Raw genomic sequence first — 12,727 nt, 5'->3', positions numbered from 1 at the left:
AATCTCCAGAGGTTCCGCTCAGTCTTGATGATGATGTGATTATAATGTCTATACAAAAAAATAATACACCTACATCACATTAATCCCAGGAAATGATATTGGTTTTAGATGAAAGCAAAGTATGCAACTGAGAATTTAAAGTTCTACCACTTCCACAGAAAGACATTTTTATCTGTTGAGGTACCAGATTTTTGTTTGGGCTTTCATGTGTACCGTATAAGCTAACCCCAAAGTGAACCAGTGAGTTCTTTATACAGTGACTACTTTATACTTGAGAACAAATTGGGTTCATATCTGGAAAAGGCCGGTGCTTTTATAGCTATTTCTCACAGTACATAAGCTTTCTTTTAATTCAGGATAGTTTCAGCAGGCCCTACGGCACTGCACTGCATCAAGCAAAGCACTTAACGAAAGTATCCTCATCAGTATATCAAATGAATCAGCAGCAGAATTTAAAACAGAACATCTACATCTTCTGTTTTCTGTGTAGCTCCACAACACCTATAGTTCTTGTTTCACACCTAGAAGAAACTTTTATATTATTCTGTAGGTACCTAAAGCATTGATTATACATAAACAGCACAAAAAAGTATATTAACTTTGTGTAAATCAAGAATTTATGGTTTATTGCATTTGTTTACAACTTCCATGGGGGATTTTTGGTGTAGCTTAACCTGAAACCATTAGACATATCTACACAGCTTTTTTCACGACTCAACTCTTATCACACAGTGATCAATTCTCTTCATTCATCTTCTGTAGCTCTCAATTCCAGTTTTCCAGAGTTCATGAGTACTGACACTATTGAAAAAGTGGAAGTTCAAACACACCTATACAAACAAACTAGACAGAATATTGTAGGTAAGGCTATCCTTTTTTTTTTTGTTTTTCTTTATATATATAAATTTGTTTAAACCAGGCACAGAGAACTTCAGAAAACACAATACTGAAAGCCACCTATGATACTCTTCGCAGGTTAGGAGTTTGCAAATTCCACAATCAAGCATTCATCCCCATAGCTTTAACAATGAACATATAGATCTTGTACTTCCTCAGCACTTCAAGTGAATTGTACCTTAAACACAGTGGTGCTAAAACTGTACCATATTTACCAGAATAAGACTATAGATGAGCTAATTAAGTGCCACCATGTTGCATTCAACTGTGTACTTTACTTCACAACAGAACTGACTGCTCTAAGGCCAGTCTCACAACAAGTGAAAAAAAACATGCACAACTGAACTGAGAGCAGGCAATGGTTGGGCACTTAGGTACAGCATAGAGGTTCGTTGTGGAGCATAACAGTAAAAAGTACTGGTCACGGCAGTAAGAGAACCAGTACTTACATACAGAAGTTAAGGAAAAACTGCATTATCAAACTGTACTTTTACATTAAGTTCAAGCACAAACTTTTTATCATATTCCCAATTTGCCAGAATGCTCTGAAGAACATAACCCCCCCAAAAAACTTTAAAGATGTATAATCCTGCACAATCAATTCCACATTAAATCACAAAATAAGCACTCGCTTTTCAGCCACCTGTGAATTTAACAAAAAACCCTTACAATTTAAATTAGCAAATGCATTTCCAATCTACAGCTTCATGTGACACTACTAGTAATAGGCCTTGTTAAAGAAATTCTCTCAAAACATACATACAATATATACTGTGGGTAAAGGACACAGTGAACAAATTACTTCCATTTTCTCTACCAAATACCTACTGATTATGTGCAATTTTTAATGCTGATGTTAAAAGTTACATGATTTGTGTTCTTCCAGTCCCATTCTAATCGGAAAAGAATTAGGATTTCAGAAGTGCACATATAATATGGACTGTGAACAGTACAAATTAGTGCTTGTTCCACATAGGTGTTGCCATAGGTCCCTGCGGAGCCCTTTCAACAGTCACAAATTCATCAGGGTTGTCAAAAGCTTCATAGTGCATCAATAAATCTTGAATAGCACACTCCTCAATCTGGAAGGAAAAAAAAAAATGTATTTCAGTGCCAGAGCCACATTTATACCAGTAATTACAGCACAGTTACAAACAGATTTTTGGGGCCCTGAGTATGTCTGCTACAGACCTCATCAAGAGGAAGTAATATTAGATGAGGTCTTCACACAACTGGAAGAAGCCTCGTGTTTGCAAGCCCTGGTCCTCATGGGAAACTTAAGCCACCCTAATATCTGCTCTTACGGCAAACACAGCAGGGCACAAACAGTCCAGAAGGTTTGCATTGGTGACAACTTCCTAATACAGGTGATCAGCCAATGAAGTCGATCAAAGTGGTGGATCTCAGACTCACAAACAAGGAAGGACTGTTCAGAGATGGTAAAGTCAAGGGCAGCCTTGGCTGCAGTGACCCTAAGACAGTAGACTTCAGGATCTCAAGAGAAGTGACCATGACAAATAGCAGAATCACAACCCTAGACCTTCAAGAGAACAGATGATGATCTGATGAAGGATCTGCTTGGAAAAGAAATCATAAAAAATGGCCCTTGAAAGAAGAGGAGTCCAGAAAAGCTGTTTGATTTTAAGGTCACTGCTTCTAAGCTCAAGAATGGTCTATGTCAATGAACAGAAAGTCAAACAAAAATGGAAGGAGGGCTGCATCAATAACAAAGAGCTCCTTAAAAAAATCAATCACAAAAAGGAAACATATACAAGGTGGAAGCAGAGAAGTGGCCCAGAAGAAAAACACAGACACTAAGCGCGCAGGAACAGATTTAGTAAAGCCAAAGCCCAGATGGAGCTGAATCTGGGAAGTGACATGAAGCTAAGAGAGCTGCAGTTGCTAAACACGGAGAAGAGAAAACTCAGGGAGATCTCAGCAATGTGTGTAAACAGCTGATGGGAGAGTAAAGAAGACTGAGCAAGACATCTCAGTGGTGTCCAGTGACAGCCTGAAACACAGAAAATTGCAAACTTTTTTTTTTAAACTGTAAGAGTGGTTGGATACTGGAACAGGCTTCCCAGTGAGGCTGTGGAGTCTCCATCCATCATTGGAGATACTCAAAAGCTGTCAGGGAAAAGTCAAGTAACATTCTCTAGCTGATCCTGCTCTGAGCAGGGACTTGGACTAGGCAATTAACGGAGATTCCAGCCTCCACCAGTTTGTGATCCTGTGGACTTCTGGATATCAGTTGTGGGCTCAATAGCCAATTTGACTTTAATATAGACCTGCCTTATCAAACAGTGATGTAAAGCTATTATTAAATTATATTTAATATCATTATATAAATGATACTGAATGTATCAATACATAATTAGTCCTAAAAACTCATCTCTGAAACAACTAGTGGAAAATCCTTGTGTACCCAACCACAGTAACTTAGCACTTTACCTGGATCAAAGCCAAAGGTTTCTCTCTGCTCCTAATAAGAGCAGCTTCTTGCTGGAGCTCTTCTTCTACAATAGCTGCAAACATGACAGGTGCCATCACAGGAGAGTTAGTTGGTGATGTTGCTAACCAAGGACTGCAAAAAAAAAAAAAAGCAAGTGATATTATGAGGCAACATCAGGAACAAGGTTAGCACAACACACAGAAAAACTCCAGAGTTTATGCCTTACTTATGATTCTCCAGTGGTGGAGAATCCAGAACACGGTCTTCCAGACTTGGGCTACTTCTAGCTGTGCATCTGGAAAAAGGCAGGAAAGAAAAGTAAAGTAAAAGTCACTGACAAAGCAATCTCCTAAATCATAATGAATTACAAAGTCAAAGTAGCCAATTACAATTTATTTATTTTTTTCTCCATAAGATAGGCATTGGGAAGTAATGCTGAGTTTGTCTTTAAATGTGACACTGTGACTAGTAGGGACACTTTGATACTCATTTCTGACTACCAGAACTTAACAGATTTTCAGCTTGAGCATTAAGTCTGGCATTTCCCAACTTTTGAGCATTTGAATGTGTTTTTTTGTTTTTATTTTTTTTAACCTGGAAAATAGTCAACTGAATTATACACTAACAGCGTTTAGTATAGATCTGTTTGCAATTCACATGGAAAGAGAATGTCTTCAAGATATAAAAACCCCTGTATTCAAATCAAAACATTAAAAGAGCCAGTACTATGAAAGCACTAGCAAATTATTTCCTGAAGTGTAAGACCAGAAATTATGGACTTTCAGTATGTACCCTGCAAACACCTCCTATATTCATTAAGGACAGCATACAACTAGAATTAATGGAATTGAAAAAACAAATCCTATCCTGAAATACCAATAAGGAGTTCCCGACAAGAAGACATTTTATTCCTTCATAAAATGTTAACCTGTCTACAAAAGGAAATCACATTTGGTATATTTTATGCCTTAAGAGACAAGTATTTGTATCAAAAAAATCCTACATCAGTAAGATGAGAGAAACTTATCCTTGTTATTTAAAATCTATCTTTGGCAACATGTGCAACTTCCAGAACTCTAATAAAGTGTTATAGCATAATATGAAATGCTAGCAGACTTTTTTTCTGAATTATTCTATGGCACTGAAGTACTCTAATGGTGTTGGTATTTTAATAAATCAGTCTCAATTTTCTTTAAGGCTTTGGTAATCCTTTGAAAGTGGCCACAAACTCTTGGAAAAGAGGAAACATCTATAGAAAGCTATCTAATAAGAGAATTCCAGTAACTGCTAAGTTCTCTGCCGGGAATTTTTTCCCCAGAACAAAACTCCAAGGACAACAAGAACCACGATTCCTACTGCTAAGCAATGAGAGCAGGATGTCAAAAAAGCTGAAAGACATCCATCACCAGAAGTGACATTTAAATAAACCATGCCCAGATTTTTGTCACAAAAGCTAATTTTGCCCACCAAACAGCCAAATACTCAATAAACAGAATGAACACAAACGTTAACATCTGCCAAGGCACAACACTGGACTTCAGAAGAGGATCTCTGCAGTGTCACTCCCATGAATCAAACCCAGCAGATCTACCTTCTGCCAGCTCATATTGCTTCTGTGTTTCCACTGGAAAAGTACAGTTCATATGAGCCAAGATGATCACTTGCCTCCATTTTCAGTAATACTGATTGTATCAGACTCTAGCAAGACAGCCAGTGAGACACTGTATGGAGAGGAAGCCAAAAAGGTGTGGTTCTTTCCAAACTGAGTGTTTCTGGATAACCACTGTTCCAGAACTTTGAAGGAACTGACACAAGAAATAAGAGCTGCATGGCAAGAGAGGTCAAATCTGCTTTATCAGTCTCCACACTGAGTATCTATAGAGCCGCAGTTCATTTAGTTTGACATTATTAATTTGCAATTCTTTTTTCCATGAGGATTGAAGAATAGATGGGGGGGAAAAAAGGTAGAAAAACAGTATCTTGTATTTTTTTTTCCCATTTTATCTTTGGTAAAAGAAAACTAAGGGCAGGATAGACAATCCTACTTTCTTCAATAAAGGTATCAGGTCACGCCAGGTAAGTGTGATAAACCAATATGGGAATTCTGTAAGACACTAAGTGCCACATAATCATTAGATTTAATTTTTTTTTTCCTTGATGAATGTCTTCTACCTCTCCTCCCTAGCTAATTTCTTACTCACTTTACAGCTGGGTTAATCATTATTTAAAAAAATAAGTTAACTAAAATAAATCTTACCATAAATTAATGTTGGTGAATGCAATAAGCAGCAATGCTCAAACCAACAAAATTGATAGTAACTATTAATTTAGCAAAGAATAATATAAACGGAGTGTCTGTGAAACAAAGAAAATTCAGAAGTACAAACAAGAGACTGTGTGAAGTGCAGCTATTTAAGCTAGGAATTTTTCAGCTTGAAGAGAAAGAAGAATCCAGGGTATACTGATCATGAATCAGAAGTATGTGGCTGGGAAAAAACAATCTTGACTCAGAAGTATGCTGGACAAGTTTCCATTTGAAACAGATATTTCTGCCACCATATACCACACAGGATGAATATTACTTGAAAGAGCTTTCAGTTTTTGCCTTCGAGATTCAATGGAGAATAATCTAAATTTTCATAGATGCAGAGAAGGAAAAACTGGTATTGAATTTTCCACCGATCATTTTCTGAGAGACTACAAGTTATCTCTAACCTTGCAAAGAAAAAAAAATGAGAGGGAATATGACTGCACTTCACAGACAGGACGTGGACTGATTGCTGATCTTCAGAACAGCTTCCTCCAGACACCAAACCAATCATTCCAATGTGCCTGAAGGCAAGCAAGTATGGCAAAAGGTTGGCATGAATTAGCAGGCAACTCTAGACTGAGTTCAGATACAAGTGGGACAACAGTCAAAGCGGGGACAGACTACACAGGAGGAAGATGGAAACATTACTTCACTGTATAAGGACAGAGTTTTAAGAGCCAAAAGCTCAGCTGGAGCTGAAACAACCTGTAGATATGCAGGGCAAAGAGAAGTGCTTCTACAGTAACAGGAAGAAAAAACAACCAATTAACCACAGAGGTTTCATGATGACTACAAACAGCTAAATGTTATAATACCGACTTTTCAAGAAGACGGATGTGGGGAACTACAGACTGATCAGTCTCACCTTTATCTCCAGGAACGTTGTAGAGTAAATTGTTCCTCAAGTCATTTCTGAGCACATGAGACCAGATGGTGAGTGGGAAGAACCCACATGAATTTATCACCAATGGCAAATTATCTGGAAACCTGCTTTCTATGAAAGGGTGACTGGCTCTGGACACAACCAGAGAGCAGATGATATCATTATCTTTCTTTTTTGCTTTTGCAAACCAAATAGTTATACACAGTCTTCATGTAATTTGCATCCTTGCAATCAGTTTGAAAAATATGGACTGGGTAAACGTACTACGAGATGTGTGGAAAATGGGCTGGGACTGCAAGGCTCAAAGGGTTCTGGATCAGCTATATGAAGTCCAACTGGAAACCAATTACTAGTGGTGGTCCACAGGGATTAATACTGGAACCAGTACTGTTTCATGTCTTCAGTCATCTGGATGGAAGGATGGCGTGCACTCTTAGCGAGCCCACGGATGGATAGGGACAGGCTGAGGATGCATGCAGCAGTCCATGTGCTGAATGCCAGGCTGCCCTTCAGAAGGGCCTCAAGAGGCTAAAAAAATGGGCAAACGAGGACTGATGAAATTCAAAGGCAAAAGTAAATTTACGTACTTGGAAGAGAATATCCCCATAGAGCAGCACAGGACAGGGGCTATCTGGCTAGAAAAGGCTAACTCTGCAGAAAAGGACCTGTGAAGTCTGGACAGGCAGCCAGGTAAATATGAACCAGTACATGCCCTTGCAGCAAAGACGACCAACGGCATACTGGGCTAGCAAAAGCACAGCCATACAGTCAAAGGAAATGATTCTTCCCCTCTGTGCTCTATTTATGAGGTTACAGAGTATCATATCTATTCTGGGGCTCCTCAATACAAGAAAGATGTTGGCATGCTGGAAAAAGTCCAGGGGAGAGTTACCAAAATTAGGGACACGTGGCAGGAAACAGCTGAAAGAACTGTTTGCTCAATCCTAGGAGAAGGTGGCAAAGGGGAGATCTCATTGCCGCCTTCAACTACCTCACTGGAGGGTTGAAGAAAGATGCAAGAATCTTCTTAGAGGTGCACAGAGGCAGAATAAGAGACAATAGATACAGGCTGCAAAATGAGAAGTCCCAGTAAGATGTAAGGAAAAAAACACCACCATGGGGATGATTACAATTATGTTGCCTAGAAAGGTTGGGGTATCTACATTCTTGGAAGTACCACAAGTCAACTGGGCCAGGCCCTGAGCAACGTGATCTAGCCAGACATATTTTGAGCAGGAGGCTGGACTACAGAATCTAAATTGTTCTATGTTTTCAACATAGGGGACTGCTTTTGTCTGAGGTCTAGATAAATCAGCTTCCAGCTTTTGCTACAGATCATATAAATAATACAAGAATAAAAACTAGGAAAGAATCAAAGAAGAGGAAGGACAGAACAGGAAAAGATGATGATTTTCTCCTTGCCAGTTCATTTAATTAAGCGCATGTTTGTACAGCTTACTGAATGCCTTTATTCTGGTGTCATCTCTACTTTCTCTCTTTTTCCACCCGCTCTAATAATGCTCACCTTCCTGAACATTGACAATAATCTGCATCTATCCAGCCCATTTGAATGATACTCTCTCCTTTCCACTCATAATCCACAGAACTCACAGCACTACTATGAACGAGTCCAAATAGACTGCTGTACTTAACCAGTCTGTTATGAGTATAAGGAGTTTTTCTCCAGAGTGAGAAAAACAAAACACACAAGCTTCCATTAACTGCCATTCACAGTTCCAGTATCACAGCACACTCTAGTGATCAATTAACTGACAAGTTTAAGTACCTGTGTTGTCTACCTCAATTTAAGTAGGGCTTTAAAATGTAGGAAGCAGTCCAGATATTTTGAAGCTGTTTACACATATGTACATCTGTGTTTCTTGCTAGAAAGAAGCTTATTCCAGATATTAAATCAACTGCAGATATTTCAACATGCTAGATTAATTCCTCAGCTGGCACCAAAATGACTAGGAGAAATGGAACAGAGGGGAAACGGGAAGTGAGGATATACAGAAAAATGGAGAAAAACCCTAAAAACATAAAACTTGGAAACCTGGAAGTCTCGAAAATTAAAGACTGATGCAGAGATGTAAGTGGCTCTGCATGGAAACAAACCAGCCAAGTATCGGTACTGAACCAGCCTGATTAACTCAGCTGGCTGAACTTGCTGTGACTCCTGCACAGCCACCGACATGTCCCAACACTCGACTTCTCAGTGTTTCTTGAGGATTTGTTCACTTGAAACCATGTCAGGTCTGGTGCCTCTGTGACCTAATGACTGCTCTCAGGAAAAGAGCACAGAGGCTGGTCTCCTGCAGAACCTCTTGGGTTTTGCTGTACCATATCACTCATGCACTAGTTATTAGCTCAATATTAGCCAAGCCAAAACTAGGCCATTCCCATGCGAAGCCAGAGAGACATGTTTCCACTAAGACTCTTCACTGCTCCCTGGAGTAACACAGTGAAGACAACCCAGGCTGCCACAACAAAGTTAAGTCATGTCAGGCCTATGTTTTTAGCTTGCATTATGAGCTACATACACACAGCTGCACAGCATAGCTCCCAAGGCTGAGCTGTCCCTGGAAACAACAGTGATCTGCCTCTGGACCCCATCCAGTTCACATCTCCACATTCATGACATTGTTCATCTACAGAAAATTTCTGGATTGCAGAAACTGGAAGGAGACAGTGTATGGAAGCACATTTATACAACCCCCCGAAAATCTCAAAATCTCATCCAGTGACTTAAGAGGTTTCAGTTTAATTACTACACAGTTAATCCAGGAAAAAAAAAAAGACAAAGCAGAAACAGTAGCTGTGCAGCATCAGTAAGTCTGACATCAAGAAAGAGATGAGAATTACTTATGCTCTACACACATTCAATTTCCTTTTCTTAAAAAGGAAGAGGAAAGGATGCGGATAATTAATCTTCAGTGAAACAGTTCTTGAATGCCATTGGCAGAAGTCAGAGCCTGCTGTGACAAGAACTGTACAATCAAAGAATAAGATTACCTCAAAGTAGAAACGCAATTCCTAACTTTCAGATGGATGAGCTAGTCACCTAGGCTTTTTATACCTAACAGAGAGAAATAAGCATCTTCAGAGACGATTCAAAACAACCTGAAATAGCTCTGGAAGTGCCCTTTTTTCCAACTGATGATAGTCAGTCATCTAGGCTCCCACTAGCTTAATGTATCATTTTCAGACAATGAACGTATTATGCCTGGATTCAGCTCAAAGAATCCAGTTTGCGAGCCTGCAGACGGGCCAGACTGCACAGACTAGACAGAGCAAAGCAAAAGGAAATGAAGTGACTTTATGGAGATCATAGACCACATGTGACAAAACTAGCAATGGCATCCGGTGCAAGTTCCCTTATCACCACCCCATGCCATCTTCCATGGGATGAAAAGCTTTACCATTTTGCTAGCAATTAAACTTATCCTGCATCTCCACTCACCACAGTAACCTCAGCTTTATCCCTGTTTCTGAAGCACACCCCTCCATTACACACACTCTCCAAAGCCCTCCTCTCTCCCACCAATACTTTTATATACATACAGATGTGCATGTATTTTGTTTGTAGTCCTAAGTGTTTGTGTACATGTCCATACATACAGACACAAACACTTCGAACAAAATATTAGCAGCAGCATTAAATTCCTTTAGTCTATTTTAAGTTTCCAATTCATAATATTTCATTCATAAAATCCTATTGACATTAAAACCATTAGAATCATTAGAAGAGTGCTTAAAGGATTTTAAAAATATGACAATTTGATCCTTTCATATTGCAGCAAAAGTTTAAATAGGTTATTGTGGTTCTTGTATAAAGAGTTGTTCTCAATTAGGAAAAAAACTTACTTTATGGTGTTTTGGACCAGTGAATCCTCAGTTCCTTTATATCCAGCCCTTTTGATACCAGTACCAGGTGAATTATTCACACTCAGACATTTTTCTTCTTCCATTACAAGATCACGGAATGACTTCGGCAAAGCAGCACGTGATGAAGATGACCTTTTAAATAAATACATAAATACATACACACATACACATATAAAGTGATGTATCTTAGCTTCTGTATCTAGCCCTTATGCCTGCTAGACCTCATCCACTAAAACGTCACTTTGGATCAAACAGGTAAACATCAGATAAGTTCATTACTCTGAGGTACTTAAGCATTTTGGACTTTTGCAGAATTAACAGACAGCTGTCAAACAGAACCAAGATACTGAACAAGTTACTTGGAAAAATCCCTTAACCTAACGTGAAATTCACGAAATTCATGCGCTTCATTTTCTTTTACTTGCATAAGCATAATGTACACTGCTACTGAACTAGAGCCTGCATATCATCTTTCAAAAATAAAGTTTCATGAAAATACAGCACTTTAAAGTTATAGCTACTCTTAATGCTTTCTGATCCAAAGATTTATTTACAGAAATCAAGGTACTTACCCTCGGTTTCATCCCTCCCCATTAAGGCTTAGATTTAATTCTACATATGTTCTTACATTTAACTTTACTAACCAGAGCAGTCCCATTCATTTCAAACAACTATTCACAGTAATATCAAAAACATGAAATACATTTTAGAACTGATCTGCTCATCATCTACTCAAAGAAATAACAGATTAATTACAAGATTAGTTATAAATACCATTGAAGTAGAACAAGCTATCTATACGATGCTAATTAATTGTGCAACTACTGTAAGAAGGGAAGCATTTGATGTCAAAGATGTTTGAACTACACCAATGTGGTATATAAATTAAGAAAACAAACATTAGGCAATTAAAATGTTACAACAAAAGCACCTGAATGCTATATATGATATCTAAACCACACTAGACTACCCAGCAGTATTTTTTTTTTTCCTATTGCATAAGCAGCACATATGCCATACATTTTATACATAGACATATAAAGCAGAATGGGAACCACCAAATAGGACTCAGAGCCATTCCCCACATCCTCTATTTGTACTACCAGCTGGCATCCAAGAATCCGGGCAAGCGTTTGACCAGAAGTTCCCAAAACTTACTATACTGGCTAGGCAAATGGTTACCTTGGGATATGCTGTCACAGAAGCCTCCTCTGATACTATCTATCTAAATAGCCTACCTACCTATCTTCATGAAAATTCTGTACTGCAATCAGATCCACTTCCAACACTGCACCAAAAAAAGCACACCACCACCACAAAAACACAACCCAACTGTGTCATTCTCAGATTGTGATTCTATCCAAAACAATGCAGATGGCTTAAAATGGTTTGGCTTAAAAACTCTTATGCATTTTCCCAACAGTAACAGCCCTAAGTTTAAGCTTGTTCTTCCTGATAAAATTAATTAGATAGAAATGACAGTGTAACATTAAAAAAAAAATCCTTAAAAAAAGCTTCTCTAAGTTGTAACTGCAAAACTTCAAAGCATGAAATTCCAAAACAGCTGATGTTTCAGAGTAAGCTGAAATACTGACAAACTGAATACCTAGACATTAAAATAGAGAAGTATTGTATATATCAATTCTGAAGAGAAAGTTTCCATTCTTGAAAAGCCATAGGCTCTCCCATCTCCCCCTACATTTCCACCATTCTTTGGAGAAGGTAGCACAGCGGTAGCATAGCTTCACTCCCCCCCCAAACTATGAAACGGTAGGTTACTTTTGGCAGAAAAGATAGGGCATGGTAGAAGATATACTGTGCCTTTTAGTCAACGAAAAAAGAGCCGGAAGGTCCCACACCCTTCTGGCAAGCGTTCTCACTGCGCATCCAAGATGAGTATCTCATTTCATTGGAACACAAGTTCTATGGCTTTGACTATACTGCATGCACGGAAATCTCACTCCATTGCCAGACACACTCTAACAGCCCATTGTGAATTTACAGAATAGAACTTTGCAAATATGGTGTTAGCGCAGATCAGTAACACCCTTCTATTTCATGTACAAAAACCACTTCGAACAACTAGCAGGGGCAATCAAATAATTGCTGGCTTGCCTGAAGCAGCTTAAAGTTTCTTCAACAAATGCTCTTTTTCGGCAGCTAGGCATACATTAAAATATTCATATACCTCCCACTGGTTCTTTGCTTGAGCTCGAGCTAGCGGCATTTTCCAGCTCAGCAGCCAGGGGAACACTGCTGAGGAACATACAAAATCGTGTGTGGTGACCACATGAGCATT

General features: G+C 38.8%; 1 protein-coding gene across 3 annotated transcripts in view; it reads right to left on the bottom strand.

Moving 5' to 3' along the window:
• Window positions 1–594: 594 nt before the first annotated feature.
• The window catches only part of IBTK (inhibitor of Bruton tyrosine kinase), a 54,895-nt gene continuing 42,762 nt past the window's right edge, over window positions 595–12,727 (bottom strand). For all 3 annotated transcript variants that reach the window (XM_048079804.2, XM_048079807.2, XM_048079806.2), the window contains exons 26-29: window positions 10,408–10,560; window positions 3,576–3,644; window positions 3,349–3,481; window positions 595–1,979 (exon numbers count right to left, since the gene is read on the bottom strand). In XM_048079804.2, coding sequence (XP_047935761.1) covers window positions 1,854–1,979; window positions 3,349–3,481; window positions 3,576–3,644; window positions 10,408–10,560 — 481 coding nt within the window. In that variant the 3' untranslated portion in view covers window positions 595–1,853. The remainder of the gene's footprint in view (window positions 1,980–3,348; window positions 3,482–3,575; window positions 3,645–10,407; window positions 10,561–12,727) is intronic.

Source organism: Anser cygnoides, chromosome 3 (genome assembly GCF_040182565.1).
Source record: "Anser cygnoides isolate HZ-2024a breed goose chromosome 3, Taihu_goose_T2T_genome, whole genome shotgun sequence".
NCBI classification, from domain to species: Eukaryota; Metazoa; Chordata; class Aves; order Anseriformes; family Anatidae; genus Anser; species Anser cygnoides.
The sequence above is the reverse complement of the archived record's forward strand: the minus strand, read 5'-3'. Positions and strand labels throughout refer to the sequence as shown.